Source organism: Pygocentrus nattereri, chromosome 15 (assembly GCF_015220715.1).
Source record: "Pygocentrus nattereri isolate fPygNat1 chromosome 15, fPygNat1.pri, whole genome shotgun sequence".
NCBI lineage: Eukaryota > Metazoa > Chordata > Actinopteri > Characiformes > Serrasalmidae > Pygocentrus > Pygocentrus nattereri.
In genome coordinates this window covers 31,871,600-31,891,229 of record NC_051225.1, presented here as the reverse complement: position 1 = coordinate 31,891,229, position 19,630 = coordinate 31,871,600, and the positions used below count along the sequence as shown (strand labels likewise).

Genomic DNA, 19,630 nt, shown 5'->3' with positions numbered 1-19,630 from the left:
TAATAACGTGGCCTGTGTGTGTGTGTATAAATTATATATATAACACACTACAGGCTGATCCTGTAGTGTTGCTGAACTTTGATGTAATGTCCTTAAAACAAGTCAAAATGAGGCTCAGTATTGTGTGTGGCCTCCACGTGCCTGTATGACCTCCCTACAACGCCTGGGCATGCTCCTGATGAGGTGGTGGATGGTCTCCTGAGGGATCGCCTCCCAGACCTGGACTAAAGCATCCGCCAACTCCTGGATAGTTTGTGGTGCAACGTGATGTTGGTGGATGGAGCGAGACATGATGTCCCAGATGTGCTCAATCGGATTCAGGTCTGGGGAACGGGCGGGCCAGTCCATAGCTTCAATGCCTTCATCTTGCAGGAACTGCTGACACACTCCAGCCACGTGAGGTCTAGCATTGTCCTGCATTAGGAGGAACCCAGGGCCAACCGCACCAGCATATGGTCTCACAGTCGCATAAATTCAAAATGTTTGAGTCAACTTCTGTTCAGCTGACAGAATGGCCACTAGGCGGATATCAGAAAAAAGCTAAATAAAATGTTTAGTTATTGCCAACTTACAAAGAAAACATGCTCATTTATTAAAAACATACTGAAAAATGTATTGTCTCCAAACTTTGGACAGGAAAATTAACCTATGTTAAAATAATATGATTTTGGTTGACATGAGGTTTTATCTTGCAGTTCGTATTGCTATCGGGGAGATGGCCTTCCATAAAACGCGAGATGAGGACGAAACAGCTAACCTCATCTGGAACGACTCCGCCGTACAGCATGAGAAAATCGCTGAGCTCAGGAACTACCAGGTACAGTTCCGTCTGCGCACGTCCACACGTCAGCTGGAAACAGGCTCGAGTAAAACGAGGCTAAGGAGGGGAAGTCAAAGAGACCTTGAAGGTCATGTTAAATTCACGTATAACATGTAGCCTCTCTGATTGTGAAGTGCAGTGTCACTTGAGGTAAAGTGAAAGCACACTATGTGCGTGTATGAGTGCGTGCATGTGTTTGAAGGTCAGCTCAACTGGGAGCACAGCTCCATGAGGTCCAGGTGATTCATGGCTGGATTTTCCTCCACTCCGTGCACACACTGCACACTAGGGCTGCAAAATATAGCATTTGCTAATGGCTTATCTCAGTATTGGCCTTTGGATAATGATACTGCGTATGACTGCAATATGCAAATGAATGCTGTAACCAATCTCAACGTTTTAACTGTGCTCTGAGCATCTTGACCAATCACAGTTCCTTAAGTCTAGGTCCACAGGTCTATACCTTTCTATTTTAAGTGTTTGTGATTAGGGATGCAACAAATATACAACAATATTAAAAAATTCAGTAATGTTTCAAAATCGGAAAAGCCATTTGAATCACTGATATTTGCCTCTTTTATGAACCCATGTTTAAGGCTGAAAAATGAATCGTTTTTTATGTCTAAATTGCAATTTAAAGGAGTGCAGGTTTCAAATCACAAGAGCTGCACTTTTAATTATATCCAGTATAATCGACAACATTACCTAAGCAAGGTTAAGGTGTGGACAGTTAACCCAATAATGCTCAGCTTGGCAACCACCTGTAGTTGAGTAGACCACTCAGAAGCAACTATGTGCTGCATACAGAAAAGCCACCACTAACTGCCCCTTTGGCACACTGTCCACTCGGTGTCCAAGCATCAAGCTTCAAGTGGATATGCTGGCCTTCTTGGCCAAAAAACAGGCCTGTGGCTACTTGCATAAAGTGTCAAGAGTATTTAGCTTAAGTTAAATGCCTACAGGATAAATTTAAAGCAGCAACTTTAAATATAAATTTTACATCTGTCAAAAACTGAAGTCCATACTTATAAATTGGGTTTGAGACATTTATTCAATTTCCATCTAAACATTTCCCTGCAGAGAGTTTCTGGAGGTCACTTAAGGTAAAAGGAAAACTTAAGGCCAGAATTAAATTTAGATGTTTTATGCAAAAGGCCACTGGACACCTATTTCTAGATAATAATTGCGATTTCAATCACAATTGCAATATTTGTCAAAAAGTCGCAGTTACATATTTTCTCCCAAATCACTGAAGCTTATCCCTTGGGGAAACATATGTTTGTTTATCAAGCCACATTCTAAGTTGGGGTGTCACAAATGGCACAAAGTTGGCAGCTCTGCACCTCCGACTCATCTCAAATTGAGATTTGGCACAGCTCTCGCAATTCGAAGTGATGGCATGGTCATAACTCTGGGTGAAGTCCAGATAAGTTTCCCACTGCCCTGGATTTCTACCTAGTTGGCATGGTCTCAGTTGCATTTGGTATAGAGAATAAATAATAGGGTGCAGGCTAGCTGTCTATAGCAGTAAGAAAAATGATTCAGACTGCACCAGTCGTTAAAGCCAGCATAGTGAAGTTTAGCTCATCTTCTGATATGAAGTGGGAAAAACCTTGATCACTGCCCAGTTCTCCAAACTTGAGCAAAAAGTTGTTTTTGTTTCCAAGATGATGGTTAAAAAGTGGCTCACAGCTTTGCTGCATTGCTCACTGCTGTTCAGACCGAGCCAATAACCTGTTGAGGGTTGCTATATCGGGCAGAATCCCTGGTTTAGCATTTTACAGTGGAAATAATTGTTTATCAGTGGCATTATTTTAAATACTTTTTAAAAATACGTTTTACTTATATTTTAATGAGAAGGTAAATAAATGAACTAGATTTATGCAACGGAGAATTATATTATTATTAATATTAATAGTAATAATAATAAAACTCAACATTTTCATTATCTTAACCAACATTTTCACTCTCTTATTAAAGTGAAGCATCCTTTGAGCTTTTCTTATTCTTCTAGAATACTTGAATATTGAGTTGAACATTGAGAAATATTGAATAGTTATTTTGATTGATCAAAGCATTCATATAATCCAACAAAAGTAAATTTGACTTGGGTCAAAATAATCAAAGCCAGTGCCATTGTTGATTCAGCATTTTGCTTGTAATATACATTGCATGCTGTATTGTAATTACAGTGTGTAGTGTATAATCACAATACTACCCGTTTGTCCATATGCAGAGTGAAGGAGATGGTTCTTTGACTCTGTGTAGGTATGTGACCTCTCAGAGCCGCAGCGCTGTCAGCCTGGCCTGCCCAAGTGCCATTCACTCTGAAATGTCCAGACGCTGTGCTTTAACCGTGCTCAGAGTGATGAAGAGAGCATGCAGCTCAAAAAGTCAAATTCATGTAGCTTTCCCCTTCACTCAAATGCAGTTGGCCAACCACCACGTGTTTGGTGTTTGAACATTACTTCTATAGATTTACACTAGAGCTACAAAGCAAGTGTGACATATGGAGATGGATGAAACTAATGTCAGTGCCATCATTCCGACAAATAAAATAAATAATACATCTACCAAACAGCAATTCAACCATTCATGTTAAAGAGATCAAAAATAATTTTAGAAACAAATAAAACAAAAAATACTGTCCAAATGCCAAACATTTTAACTTGATACCCTGTCAAAAGAAAATGGTAATGGCTTCTTTAACAGCTGAGAAGAAAGCAATTTTGAAATTTTGTGCATAAGTGAGCGTACACTTAAGATGTCCTGGTACCGGAACGAGCCTCTGCCAGGGCTGATGCTGTGGTTGCTTGGTCAGTTGTCAGAAAAGTTTGGGACAGAACCTTGTCTGTTTTTATTTTATTTTATTCACTTGTGTGTCTAAATGTATGTCTGATTATCCGCTGGGTGGTTCGTGCTGCTCCTGAGCCCCAGCAACCAGAAAAGTCTTGCTGTCCAAGTACTGTATTATGCTATTAATGACTACAGGATACAGGTTCAAGGATGAATAAGAAATAACTAGTTATACTGTTATAATATTGAGGCTGACTGCTGGTTGACAGTGTAGATAAATGAAAGTATCAGCTTGGGTACAAATGACTCCACTTACAGCATGTCGTAAGATCCTCCCATGCCCTGTTAGTATGTGGTTTGAAGCTGTGACGTGGGAGTCTTTCACAGCTGCTATGTGACTGCTCCACTGTCTTTTAATTAGAGATAGAAGAGTTTTTAGAGATAGAAGGCAAGTACTCAGATAGCTGAGCTTTGAGCAGCTTTTCAGGATGGTTTACACCTTTCGAGTCTTTTAATTTAATTTATTTAATTATTTCTTAGCTTAATTGCTTAACCTAAAGTAGGTCTTTCATCAAATGAAATCCATATTTTGTATAAAATTCCATTTTGTGTTTTCCTGAATTATTCTTATATTATTCTTGGATGTTATAAGTAAGATTTTTGCATCACTTTTCTGTCACTTTGGCCCAGGTTTGGTCTTCATAAAGCAGCTGAATGCATCTGCTGCAGTCAGCAGACTTCCCCTTGGCGATGAGAATTCCCTTCCTCCGTTTCACATATCATTGGATTATAGGACGGGCAAAAAATACTCCGAACAATCGGGTTTGATTTTTGCGCTCGTGACATCCTTCTCGTGTGCCACGGTGCTCTCAGCATTCTTTCTGCCGAGCGTTTCCAGTCAGCCCCCGTCCTCATTATGGCTGTCTCATCCGGATAATCACAGATTCCTTTCACACTTGCTAAAATGCACATTCTTGGCTTTTCTCCCCTCCTCCTTTCCTGTGATTTGCACTGAAAGTTTGCTGTCAAGCTGTAGTTCATATGGGCCTAATTAACGGCCCTGTTCAGGCTCATTTGCTCAAAGAATACAGAAAAACCCACTTTTTATACTCCTTCCCTTCTCCCCCTTGTTGCATTCAAGCAATTCATTCATCTGTCACTACCTACAATTGCAGGGGCTCTGATGCAGAACCAATTACTTTGGCTCTTGGAGTCGAGATTGATAGTCTTTTTTTGCGTTTTAAATTAAAAATGATGTGGTAAACTAAATAAGGGTTAAGAAAGGTCCTGCAATCACCTTTTGTTTTGAGTCCGTAATTGGGCATAAATGTCAGAACATAGTAGTCTCACTTCAAGTTTTTGGCTTTAATGTGCTTCCTTTTTTTCTTCTTCTTGGAGGTGAACTTTGAAATGCCCTCTAACTATTATTATTTTCCTCATGTCTTCCCTTAGAGAATTAACCATTTCCCAGGAATGGGGGAGATCTGTCGGAAAGACTGTCTGGCGAGGAACATGGCTAAGTAAGTTGTTCTCACCTAAGCTATACTTTGCACATAACTATCCTAACAACTGATTAGCGACTTATTTGCTATCAGCAATGGATGTTCAGGGACTGTTTCTCTTACCTTTTGTCCTCGGTCTCCTCTGGTCAGGATGATTAAAATCCAGCCTCAGGAATACAGCTTCATCCCCAAAACTTGGATCTTCCCGGCTGAGTACACTCAGTTCCAGAACTACGTGAAGGAGCTGCGACGCAAGCGTAAGCAGAAGACGTTCATCGTCAAGCCTGCCAACGGAGCTATGGGTCACGGGTAGGTCACCGGCCCTGCGGCCAGGCGCTAGTGTGTGGCTCTTTCTGTGCATGACCGCGTTCCCCTTTGGCCCTGGTGTGAAAGATGGCCGCTGACATAAGCTGCCACGGAAATGCCTCGTGAGCTGCGGCTAAATGGCATCGTTTAGTACAAAGACGAAAGCGATTCGTATGCTGGAACTCATTTTAATTTCACCTCTCTTCCATAAATCGGCGCCAAGGGCACATTCTCCGACGGGTTGTACTTTCCTCAAGGTCCCGGCTAGTGATTATGGAGTCACATGTAGTACCTGAGAGTCCTGGGGTGACTATAAATAGATTACAAATAGAGTTTGTGCTCTCTGTCTGCCAGTGCCTTTTTCTCTGTGTCTCTATGTCTGTCTGTCTCTCTTTCTATCTGTGTGTCTCTTTGTCTCACTTATTTCATAAATTGATGCAAGGACTTGGTGCCAGATTCACTGAAGTGTCTTAAGAAAGAAAATCTTCTTAAACGTGTTTGTTCTTAACTTCAGTCTTAAGAAAAAAGTTACAAGAAATCATTATTCTTCAAATCTTCTTAAGAATGACTTATTTTCTTTTCTTAACTATTTTCATAAGAGTAGTTTTAAGAACAAGTGGTGTTCTTGAGAATGTTACATGTTTTCTTAACCTTATGATAGCCTCACACTTGTTTTAGGCTCTAAGGGTTGACAAGGTAAGCATCAGAATTTATCACAGACGCTGCCTCCTGCTACTCCTGCCCATCCTTGTCCACCCACAATTATTATGTTTTTGTAGCCTACATAAGAAACAATGAAATTTTCCTATTTAAGAACATTATGAACTTCTTAGTGCTCATCTTAAGAACCTTTGCAAGTTTTTTCTTAAAGCTTTCGTAAATCTGTAAATTTTACTGTCACACAACTGTGAGGTAAACACTATTTTTAATAGAACTGTGTCTATAAAAAAATATTAGTAATAAGGGATGAGTAAGAATTTTCAAAGCAATATATGTTCTCATTTTTAATAACGATAGAAGGTCTAAACTCAGTGCTTCGCCAGAGGGGAGTGTAGAGTCGGAGGTTCTGGTTTTGGTCAGAGGTTCTAGTCTTTTTAGTTCAGTGAAGGAAACATAGAAAGACTACTGTAGCTGTCTAAAACCTACTGCACTAAATGACAAGTGCTGCACCGGATTTTGTAGCTGAAAGTACAGAGTGCAGCTGTGACACATAGGAACTACCAAATAAAATCAAGCTTGGGCTCATTTTACACGCTATTTGTATAGATTTAATCAGATAAAACTTTAACCATTTAGTCAGTGTATCAAGTTTGGTATCAGCTAATTTTCCACAGACTGTTTTCCAGCTGTGTTTTGTACTCTGGGTTTAATAGAATACAGTAATTGCCACAAGTGCAGAAAAGCAAAAATAGTCCATGTTTCTCTGAGCAGATGGCATGGACAGCAACAGGTGATGTTTCTGCATTTTTATTAGGACTTTCACTCAACACTGTCAGTAAGAAGGTTCTGTGCAGGTACATTTTTCTCTTATTAAGGAACAAATAATGTAAATGTAAGGTGCAGCGGTAGTCTTGAGATCCAGCTGTGCAACTTAAGTGAGTTTTTTCTCAGGGGAAAGGTGCATACCTTTTCATAATGTAATGTTTTAAAACATAACAATAAAAAGCCAGGAAACGAGACACGATATGTGAGTCAAAACATCAAAAATATATAATTTCAATGGATTTTGGTACAACTATGTTCCCTAACTGAAGGTACTGAAGATTCACCCTTGAGGGGACCCCTCCAATGGGAGGGATGCTGCCCCAATAACAGTTTGGTACCTTTATTTCTGAGAGTGTGCAATATATTAGTAATTAAGATTTTAATTTTTAAATTGTTATATGTTCTCATGTGTGAGATCTGGACTCTCAGAGGGCAGTGAAGCGTCTGTGTCTTACGTTTTGCGTAGAGGTTCCTGACTGTTTAGTCCAGTGAAGGAAACAACCTACGTAATAGAACTTAATAGAACACCTACCTCACACCGAATGAGAAGTGCTGCACTGTAGCGCATAGCTAAAACTACAAAATTCTCCTACCACACATAGAAAGTACCGTTAAACTTCAAGATCAAGCTCAATTTACAGTCAATTCCTAGATTTAATGGAATAAGATTTGGTATCAGCCAACTCCTTGGACGTTTTCCAGCTGTGTATTTTTGCAGTCTGGTATTAATATAGTTCAGTTAATATTAATAACATACATGATGATGAGTGGCATGTTGTCCTTGGATGCTTTATTTTGTCCGTGGTAGCCTACGGCTTTAAGACTCCTATGTGACTTTTCATTTGTTTTTATTTTTCATTAATTGATTTGTTTTTTAATAATGGGCTACAAATGCCTATCCCTATGTATTATTATCAAGTTACTGCAGATTAGTTTGCTCATTTTTTTTTACATTTTTAAAATAAGTAAGTAAAAACGCTTTTCAGTGATAGCCCCTTTGATAATCTTTGTAACGGATGCCGCGTTTGACTGTGTGAAGATAAAGAAAAGGAATTCTTCCGCCAATTTTGGCCTGTATTTCACCCAAACACCAACAGATGGGAGTATTGACATGTGTAAGCAGCAGAGGACGAGTGGGGCCTTTTTACTTTCTTTTTTGTTGTCTTTCAGGTATATGAGCATTACTTATGGTCTTGTGCTACAGTGAGCCGGTGTTTATTAAAACTAAAAGTCATCAGAGGTTGAATTATTGCGACACATTATGAAAGTGAAGGAAGATGAGTTTAACTTGGCCACTCGGAGGAGGGAGAGGCGGGAGATTAAATTTGAAAACGCGCAGCGTGACGTGGGAAATGAAGTTATATCTTCCTCCGTAATTTATTTTCCAGTCTCAAAACTAAATGAACTTATTGTTTGCGTCTGAGCTTAGGCATGTTTAAAAAAAAAAAAACTAACAAAAAAAAACAAAAAACAAAGCGGCAAAGGCTTAAAGGAGAGATCCCCACTGGTGCCATATTAACCAGTTGGCCAAAGTGGGTTTTGATTACCCTCCATCAGAGCTCATCAATCATGTCATATGATTCGCTGCCACAGCCGCAAACAACTCTAACCCCCCGTCCGGATGCAGCGCAGCTCAGGGGAGCATAGCCAGACTGCAGAATGGCAAACATACAGTCAACAGCAGTATGTCATTATGGTCAGGATAAGTGGCTCTACTCAGGGTTTTTGATTATGATCTATCGTTCTTTATGTTTCAGCATTTTCACATCACAGATTTTTAATGAGAAGTTTGCCAAAACGACAGCTGCACTGAGAAAAAATGGTAGTGCCTTGAATTTACTTGAATCAAATGTGTATCATTTGCACATTAATATAAGATACTACATCAACACAGTTGTCTTCTTTCAGGATATTTTCTTTTCGCGATAATTGTATTAATGTAATATATTTTATTCATGTGGGAATAATAGTACAGTCAGTGTATTGCTTTTTTCTGTGTAATATGAATAGCAGTAGAGGTTAGATATTTATCTGTATTTTTCTGTTTGGTTAAAAACAAAAACTTCCAATAGAACCTTTTAAGGTTCTTCAGCATGTTGATGCTGGAGAACAGGGTTTTTAGATGTTTTCTGAAGAACCATTGAGGAATGTGGATTATTGAAGTGTTTGTCTTATTTCTCTGAAGAACAACGAAGCTGTTTAGATGTATGTGAGGCATTTTATCACTCCTTAATTATCGCTGCCTTTTATAATGTTACTTGCTGTCACTGTTTGCTGTGTTTGTTCATTTGTAATTAGTTTTTTTGTGAACTACTTCTTAAAATGTGGGCTCTATTTTTTAAAAGAGTTTGAGATGCTTAGGAGTTCAACTATGCATCAGATCATTTTGTAAGCACAAAAATGAAAAAAATTATTTCTAGTCAAAGTGGCCACTAAGTACAAGTTAGTCATTTTTTAATGTTACAATATACAGGAATTGTATATTTAACAGGAAATTACACAGAAGCCTGTATGATTTCATTCATAATATCAAATCTAGCAAATTTGTCCAGTCTTTCATTTTTTGCACCTTTGTTGCCACTTTAACCACTTAAAATCCCAGGTGTAGTACATATGAACACTATTGTTCAGTTACTAGAGGGACTTCAGTGCAACCTGGCTGAGCTATTCTTAGGCCATACAAGTGTGTAATAAGAATTTAAGGGGTTCACTCTTAAAACCAACCAGTTCCCAACAAAAGCAATTCCCAGATGAGTCACTGGCATCATGTTCCCTTTCAAAGAAAGACAGTAGCATTCACACACGCAACTGTTCAAACTCTTTATGTGTACTTTAAATGGCTAAAGGAGATGCAGCATTTCTGAGGAGATTGTATATCTGCTTGCATAATGAAGGGGGAAGTCAAAGGAAAATATCTTTGCCAGAGAGGAGAAAATTAAGCTCCACTGTTGATTTAGGTCTGAAAAAATTCACAGGTATTTTTGTCCATCTCATAAGAGAGTCTGAACGGATGTGTGGCTGTCAAGAAGCTGTTTCTGAGAAAAGAAAATAGACAAGAAGAAGATTATTTGCACTGAAACATCTAAGATGTAGAGTAAGGCTTTATGAACTGTTGAGTCTAAATTTGTAACTGTGATTTTTTTAGATTGTGACAACCAAAAAATGCAACCAACTTGTAAGACTGAACTTTGTTGGTGTTCAAAAGCATTCCTGCAGGTTTCTTTAAAGAACTGAGTGCATGTTTTCTAAGAAGAAAAAAAGCTCAGAAATGTTATACTTTGTATAATATTTTTAAAAATATCTGTTATCTGCTTTTTCCTATAATGTATGTAGATACACATGCACAGTTATACAATATTGTTCTGATTTTACTGATTTCCTAAGCACTCATATGTGGATAGAAGCAGAATTTCTGTATCAATACAATATATGACAAACACCATATTTAAGGAAATCACAGGACAAATTTGTCTTGATGTAATTTAAATGTAATTCATGTGAACATGTAAGAAGTACATGTTTTTTCAGCATTAAAAGAGATCTGTTTGCTTAATTAGTTTAGTATTTGCCTGATAAAATGCTTTTGCTTTTATTAGGAAATGTTAGGAAAGGAAGGAGCAGGAGCACTTTTTGGTATGTCACTTGAAGGTGCAGTGCAGAGAGGGCGACATGGCTGGCTCTAATAGGTCCCAGAACAAATGAACTGTAACTCACAAACCCTTCCCCTTCCCTCTTTTGTGAGGGGCTCAGTGCCTACGGACCCGGAAAGTTATAGCCTCGGCTAAACATTTCAGACTCATGTAAACCAGAGTAGGAAAAGTATATAACCAATTAAGCTAACTTTGCCTGATGGCAGTATATTTTACTGCCTGAAGAGGTTTTGCTAAGGCCCCCTGTTTGCAAAACACCCACCAGTTCACTTCTTCATGTGCTCGTCCATTGGCAAATGTACCGTCGTCTGTGTACCATAACGTCTGAGTGCCGGCGACAAGCACCCCAAAGCAAATAAATGGTCGCAGAGGTTGAAATGGACCAAGACGTCTGGTCCTATTAACCTGGGCCTAGTCATGGTCTGGAGACCAGCAACAGAGGCAGTCAACTTAATAAAGCCCAGTCCTTCTGTTATAGTGCAGAGATTCATATTCAGTACCAACACACCCTAACAGCTTCTTAAATATGTATGTGGCACATTTCTGGAATGGGTTCCCCTTTGAATCTTATGAATTTCCCCTTCCAGGATATCGTTGATTCGGAATTGTGAGAAACTCCCGGCGCAGGACCACTTCATTGTGCAGGAGTACTTGGACAAGCCATTCCTGATGGAGGGCTACAAGTTTGACCTGCGCATCTACATCCTGGTCACTTCCTGTGACCCCCTGCGCATTTTCCTGTACAACGATGGCTTGGTGCGGATGGGCACAGAGAAGTACCACACCCCCAACGAATCCAACCTGGTGAGAACACTGGCCATATCTCATTAAGACTAATAGAAAACAAAGCAGTCCACACTTTTGCATAATTTTGTAGAGGATCTGAAACATGCAGTCAGTTACCACAGATGTTAGTTTTTACCATTTTTATCTCTGTAAGAATGAAACATTCATTTAAACTTTATAACTTGAAACATACTCATAATAGAAGTCAGTAGGCTATTACCACGTCATCTGAGTATAAAAAGCAGAAGATAACTTATTTGCTGTTAACCCCCAGAAGTATTGAGTTACTACTGTAGTTTTCCTATAATGTATAAATGCATTTTTGTAGTTATCTAAGTAATTACAGATTCATCATGAATTGCATTTGCATTATTTGCTCTTTTTTGACAGGTTTCAGCTGCATTTCTAAATTATTTCTATTTACTTCAGTGTCAAGAAAACATGGCAAATGTCAAACATATTTTTCTTTCTGCAAAACAAGACAGTACACAACTTTACAGTTACAAAACAAGACAGTACACAACAATAATTTACAAACACAGCTTTGGTAGTGTTTCCTCTAGATTGAGGAAGTTGGGTGATTAGATTTTCAAGGGTGCTATTTTAAGCAGTGTTTGGTCATTGGGGCCTGGAATGTTTGCTCTCTCTGCAGGTTGCTTGTCAATAAAACAGTGAAGATGAAACGCTTCAATTGGGCTTCATATCTTTGATCACTATTTATTGAACACCATATTTCAAGAAAACAACTCCAAACTAATATTTCAGTTTGCAGTAAACCTCTGTGTCTAAAAGGACCAAGAAATTCTGTAATTAAAGCCTAAATGGGAAGACGCTGCTCTTCCTGCACAAACCAGCTCGCTTCTGTATCAACAGTCAGATCTGGAACTTGGAGTGTGAATTTAGTGCAGCTTTACATCTAAAAACAGATAATTAAATATATAATGCATCAGGTTAAAATAATGCACACCACATAAAAACTGAACTCAACAAAGCAAACGTTAGCCTGCCATTTCCATCCTCTTATCCAAGCCAGGCTTTTGTCTGTTTTATGATATGAGAAATGCTGTGTGGTCAACTGAAGGTTTTGAATGTGGATTTTAGTGGAATTTTGGCATTATGCCATGCTTGTGTTATGGCTGGTGATAACTGCGACTCCTAAGTATTAAGAGACATAATGTAGGTTCATACTAGACATTACTTATGCCTATTTTTTTTCAGTTTATACTTAAACCGATTCCTCTTTGCCTTTCCAGAATCAACTGTACATGCACCTGACCAATTACTCTGTAAACAAACACAACGAGAACTTTGAGCGAGATGAGACGGTGGACAAAGGCAGCAAGAGGTCCATTGGCTGGTTCACAGAGTTTCTCCGCTGTAATGACTACGACGTTGCCAAATTCTGGGGAGATGTATCTGTAAGTCTTGAAATATGAAGACAATTTTCACTACATTTTTCCACTTAAAACATTTGTGTGAGTTTATTTACTAAAAAGTCATCATTCATTTTTTCATGAACATTATTATCCCACCCTCTCTTTATCTCTGAGAATTAAACAGGCTAGTTGATGTGTCTTCAAGAGTAATATATAAAAGGACATCTGGTCTGCCGTGTAGTGTGCCTCATTCAACAATGCAGTCCAGGCTAAAACACTTCTTATAACTTCAGTCATGACTGGTAGGAGCTACACTGCTACAGGCTAATTAAGAGATAATATGTTAATTTGTTTGTTTTTGTGACACAAAGGTTTGCCACAAATTCAATATGGTCTGTTTTATGCACTACATGTCCATGTATAGACTATATGGCTCATAATGCTAAAAAACTTTGAAACTTCAAAAATTATTTATAATTTTATAATACTATTGAATTATATTATCCCTTTAACATGCACACATACAGTATTTTTGTAATGTGTAGTAACTATACACAGATCTTGCTTGAAATTACATGTTCACTCAGTTATAGAAATGCTGTACAAAATATAATGAATGGCTGTTTAATTCATTTGTTGCTATGTGCATGTATCGTTATTTTATTGTGCACTATATGCTGCACTATTCCACTTCACCACAGGGGAACTTTTCCTTGGTCTGTGTTTTCAGTTCAGGCTACAGTTTGAGCTGTCATTCTTTTGCTCCTCTGTCACCGCCTCTATTTTTGTCTGTGTTTTTACTAGCTCATCCTTCAGCAGACATTTCCCTTCCTTCCCGTTATGTCTCAGCACACCCTTCCTTTCTTTAAGAGGAGGCTTCAACCTGTCTCTGTCGTTTCACCGTCCTCCACCTCCCTGACACCCCTCTCGATTACTGTGATTATACAACCATCCTGCTGTCCCGTTTTTCTCCTCCGCCACCGCGAAGACATCGCCTTTTCACTCATTCACTCATCCCTCCATCCGCCCTTTCCTTCTGACCCTCGCCCTCTCCTGTGTCTCCAGCTCGGAAGGATTCTGTTTCCTGTCAGTGTGTTGACACCTCTACCGCTGACTTTTGTTTTTGTGTGTGTGTGTTTTTTCCTCCACTTTCTCAGTTTGGTTCATTCTGTTATTTTCCGTCTTAAGCATGCTGACCCCTCGTTCTCATCCCAGATCCATGCCGTAAGCGTCCATTCACTCTCTATGCTTCTCTAGGTTTGTTACCTCCAGAAAATAAGGCTCTTCTCGCTGGTTGTAAACATAAGACCCACAGCTTTATTCTCCCCAGTGGCTTACTCTGCCCTGATTTTTATTGAACACAATGCTTTTATTGTTTTCCATCCCATTTGATTTCATAGCTGCTCTACAGGGCTACACAATTTATAGATTGTTAATCATTATCTTGTTATTGACCTTTGTAATACTGACATTGCAAAATGGGTGGGGATATGCAAATGAGCTCTCGACAAATCACAAATATTTTCTTGTGTGCCGTGAGCATCCTGACAAGTCAGTTTCTGATGTGTTTCTGTGGGTGTTTGGATGAGTCACAACATTCACTCGATCCCATAAATGGGAATAGTTTTGCGTAATCATGTCAGCGGTTCAGAAAAACATGTTAATACACTATAAGATATCTAGGGCTGTCGCTGCTGATGTATTAATACCTGAGTAATCTGCTGATTACAGTCACAAGTGGCAAACATTACAAAAGAACTTGACTAACAAGAACAAACCATGCATAGCCTTTTAAAGATTACAAGTAATCAGTCAATCAATCAATTATTTTATTTAGCAAATCTTTGTTTATACACCACCTTTCCCACAAGCATTTGTCATCCAAACTGCTTTACAGACTTCAAACGTACACAATTTTACACTTTCCCCAAAAATAGTCAATCAGTTAAGACACTTTTTGGGTCCATATTTTGCTTCTTTAGCTTAGCACTGAAACAAAAACTAGAAGTCAATAGTCACCCAAATTTTTTCTGTTAGCATATCCCCAAAATTTCTCTCAAACGGCTCAAGCTGCATCCAGTTCTTTGATACAGTATGGTTTTCTGTGAACTATAAAATGGAACAAAAGTTTGTCACTATCTTGCTGAATGGGGGGGGGTGGCTGCCCCTTTAAACAACAAGAGGTTATTCTTTATTTTTTCATGTGTGTGCGTGTGTGTGTAAATTGTTTTTTTTTTCCTTTTCCTGTGAGGTTGAAGTTGTCATTTTGGAGATATATATGTGTGTGTGTGTGTGTGTGTATATATATATATATATATATACATACTTGAGAAGTTAAATTATAAAGAATTTTTCTTCAGCCTAGTAACTGAGCTTAAATGAAAGTATACTGCAGTATAATTGCAATATAGAATTTAATTACCTAGTGAATCATGTTAAAAAGGATCTTATATATTCTTATTTTTATTTTCCTTTCCTTTTTTGTGTAGCTAAAAACTTGTTAAGCTGCAGCTTGGCTACGGCCTATATAAACTCAGTCATTTATCTCTGTGGAGAAAGCATGCTGGGCTCACACAGAGACAAATACACACACACTCACCCCCACACACGTGCTCTGTTACTCCCTGTTCTCCGTGGAGCTCACGTTGTTCTGGCCTGCTTCTCAGTACCTGCCAGCATTGGACTGGGGCCTCCTTAAGCCCTCAGGATCCCCCACAGGACGCCCTGCTCTCTGGCCTCCATCCCCCTTGCAAGTCTCCTGCCTGCTTCCTCCAGTAGAGCCCCCGCCTGCCTGAGCGCTGATAAGAAAGCGCAGAGCCCAGAGCAGGCACTCCGTCCCTGCCTTACCGCACCGGCTCGTCTGCCCGACACATTAAGCTGACCATGTCCCATTAGGCAGCGCAGGCGCTAATGCTGCTCTATTACTCAGTGGGTGCACAAGTAGCGGCACCGTAGCTGAGCAGATCCCCCCAGGCCCAGCGCCGAAAGTGATCTCTACATTGAACAAGGAGGCTTTACTACTCCTGAGGGAATCGGAGCTGGGGGAAGGCCATAGTGGCCATCATATATTTCAATACAGTGTAATTCAGCTGTACGCAGTTCAAGTTTAATTAGACAGTATCCATATCATGGAAAGCTTATCTTTCCTTACTTTTTTTGAAGTAGTACAGTTTGTTGTACCATGGTGAAGCAGAGTTCCACCGTTTTTAAATATTTTCATTGTAAAATGTATCTCGGACATAAGGCAGCATGTTCATAATCTTTTCATGTAATACCTTTCTGTGAGGGATCTTTTAGATTCATTTCATGCACGTCAGACGTCTGGTTCCTATCACCACCACTGTGAAGAATTCTGACATTTTCTGGAATGGGGAATTTCACATCAAACCACTCTGAATTACTTTGTTTACATGAACCATTCGATCCATTACAGAAATCAGTGGAATTTCTGTTTAACTTTAAACTTAAAAAATACCGTTCTTTCTTTAGTCCACGCAGTCCAAAACAGCCCTTTTTGAATTCATAATTTTATGATGTCACAACCATGAACATATTCACCATTCAGCTTTCAGCAGTTTAGCTCCACTCATTCACACTTGTATGATAAGAAGTATTGTTACTGCTTGTTTTTACAGGGACAATTTTCAGAGTGGAGTGTTATCATAAAATGTTATTGCAGCTGTCCAAAGGGTCTAAATGTGAGTGGCTGTTGTCAGTTTTGGTTGGTATCCCTGAGGATTTTAGTCCAAACTTAAAGCTACATTATGTCATTTTATGTTAAATTAGAAAGAAGTAGGTCAGGAGAAAAAAACATGGTGTGATTGCACTACTGTGAACTACTACTTCACCATGAAAAGCCTATAATAATAGTTTAAAAGGTTTTGGGACTCAAATACAGTATCAGCATTATACTGATAAAGATATGATGACACCAGTAAATAATTCCCTTACATTCTCACAGCACATGTCCTTCGCCAAGTTCTCTTGGAATATTATTGAAACTTCCTCGCAATTATCAGTTTCATCCACTCGAAGAAGGAATCCGAAGCACAACCAACATTTTCCAACTCATTGCATGTAATAACACAAATCCACCAGAGAGGTCTCCGAATCCCCAAAACTTATACAGGGCAGCTTTAACAGGTTATTCTGTTTATTTCAACATGGTCTGCTTTTATTCAAATGGTGAACAAGGTGCTGTGGAGAGCAGCCAGTCTGAACTGAGTTTGGAAAATGGTCATCAGCAATTACTAAGATTGTAATTTGTTTAACATAAGAAAAAAAGACAAATGTAGTAAGTGGACCTATACAAAAAAATAAAATTCAAGAAAAATGTGGATGTTCATCACATTCAGCAAATTTTCAGCTTGCCGTAATGTATGCGTGTTTTATGCTTTGTGCCAGGAGCTGGTGGTGAAGACGCTGATCGTGGCTGAGCCTCATGTCCTGCACGCCTACCGCATGTGCCGCCCAGGACAGCCACCAGGGAGCGACAGTGTCTGCTTCGAGGTCCTGGGCTTTGACATCATCCTGGACCGCAAACTCAAGCCCTGGCTACTTGAGGTACTGCTGTGTCTGTGCTACACTCTTAATCCTTATCCTACTTTGTTGATCTTAGATTTGAAGAGAGCTACTCTTTTTTCTGTTTTTATGTAGTTGCTTATTTATAAAAGAAAGTCCGTTTGTGGAAGAGTAACCACAAATGACATTTTTGTCTCAAGGATTGTTTGTGCTGAGATTGAAAGAAACTACAATAACAGTAATTTCACAGCCAGCGACAGATTGAATAGAGAGAATGGAGAACAAACTTTGACATCTGGCTCGGCCTTAAAGCATATAAACATGCATAATTCCTGTTTGGCTTTGCCAATCCGTACTCTTGTGTTTTGTGAGGGGGTTTTTCTTTTTGTATTTTTGTGCATATTTCTTTGAGCAATAGATATTGAAGCAATAAAAGTGTAGCATATGTACAAATGACCGATATAGCAATCATACAGAAAATGATAGAAACCATGAAAGGTTAGTATTACTGAGGTTGTGAACTTGGATCAGACATCGTGTGCCTGCAAAGCTATAGCCTCACGTTTAAACAAAGCCATGAACAAACTATGATGGTTGCAGAAATAAACTATCTGAGAAGGAATGAGGAGAAATCAAACAACTGGTGGATAAATAAATGAATAAACTGAGATGATGTCATAATGGACAGATGTCCAATCAGCTTCTTGTTACTATGCAGTTTATGCAGTTACTATACAGTAGTTGATGTTGTTTACAGGCTCTCTAGAAATGCACTAAATCTGTCTTTTTTGTGAAACATGCAGTCATTCAGTGCTCCAGAATTCCTGACGATACCCAGAAAGGCAGATTGTGATGTAATTTATCACAGTAACGATAACATATTGTCACTTTGCCCACCCTTAAGCATATATTTTGGACTAGTGGACGCTGGTGATCAGAAAGGCTGTCTGGTGCCTCTCATGTGCAAAAACAGGGTCTTTTGTATGACAGTGGCGATAAACGTGTAAATACCACATGCTACTCAAGTTTGACTGATCATGTAAACATGAAGCTGATTTTGCTTACGCTACATTCCGCAGCAAGCTGTCTCTCTCTCTCTCTCTCTCTCTCTCTCTCTCTCTCTCTCTCCCTCCCTCTCTCTCTCTCTCCCTCTCTCTCTCTCTTTCACTCTCTGTCTCTCAGACTCAGGCAAATGTAGGTCAGGACTGCAGGTTCAGCAATGGCTGGGGCCCACGATTGCTGGAACTCTTTCTTTTTTTTTTTTTTAGGTGTAGGGGGGCAGGGGAGGGGGGCGGGTAGAAATTATGGAGTGCTTGTTCCAGAAAGTTCCATGTCTGGTTTTCCATCTCTCCCTCACTGATGTCAGCCAGTTAAAGCATGACCTAAATCCTTTAACCCAAAGTACTGGGTTTTTTTTCCTCCAACTTGCACCCCCCCTTTCCCTACCAATTGACTCTGGGATGTGAAATGCCTTTGGGATAATTATTTGTTTTTGCCATTGCGTAAACCCTCTGAGTAAATCTTTCTCTTTCTAGCAGCTCGAAAGTTTAAATGGACAGGGATTTTTTTTCTCCTCTGCTTTCTTTGTTTGCTGGAGTGATAGTTGTCACAGCTGTACCTGGGTTTGAATGCAGCAGCCGCTGAATGACAGTGGTGTTTCTCCGCGGCTCTCCGGCTGTCTCCGTGCAGGTTTTTCGGAGTCTCGACGAATTGAGGGAAGAATGCAAACAGTGGTAGATGCAGTCGTTACACTTCAGTGATAATGATCCCTCGGTGCTACTAGCAGCCCACCACAAACTCCCATCAATTAACATCCCCGCAAGTTCCGCACAGAGGGGGAAAAAAAGCTGTTTCTCTTTCACGCTACATTTACGGCAACGAACATTTATTTCCGATTTTGAGTGATTAGTCAAGAGACATTTCCAAACTCAGTCTCAGTAGAGGCAACATGGACTCACAGTAACTTTGAGCATTGAGAGAGGCGTGTCTAGGTGCAGTATAGGCTCTTTCATAGAATCTTAAGCACTGTTTTACATATTGCAAATTTCAGATGTTTGTTTTTATTCTTTTATTGTATTGTGTATATTCTCAATATGTATACCTATTTTTGTATGTCTGTCTGTCTCTCTCTCTCTCTCTCTCTCTATATATATATATATATATATATATATATATATATATATATATATATATATCATTTACAGAGATTTTTATATTTTGTACTCAGTTTAAAATATTGGGAAAAAATTAATGTATATACATACGTATGTCTATATCAACATTGTCTCTGTTTGTGTGTGTGTGTGTGTATAATATATATATATATATATATATATATATATATATATATATATATATATATATATATAATTTAAATATATAAGAAAA

At 39.0% G+C, this 19,630-nt stretch overlaps 1 protein-coding gene across 5 annotated transcripts in view; it reads left to right on the top strand.

Annotated features, from left to right (window-relative positions):
* Positions 1-19,630, top strand: part of ttll7 (tubulin tyrosine ligase-like family, member 7) — a 101,912-nt gene that overhangs the window by 20,826 nt on the left and 61,456 nt on the right. For all 5 annotated transcript variants that reach the window (XM_017702372.2, XM_037545515.1, XM_017702371.2 and 2 more), the window contains exons 4-9: positions 696-817; positions 5,069-5,136; positions 5,269-5,427; positions 11,147-11,363; positions 12,599-12,763; positions 17,126-17,284. In XM_017702372.2, the coding sequence (XP_017557861.1) occupies positions 696-817; positions 5,069-5,136; positions 5,269-5,427; positions 11,147-11,363; positions 12,599-12,763; positions 17,126-17,284 (890 nt within the window). The remainder of the gene's footprint in view (positions 1-695; positions 818-5,068; positions 5,137-5,268; positions 5,428-11,146; positions 11,364-12,598; positions 12,764-17,125; positions 17,285-19,630) is intronic.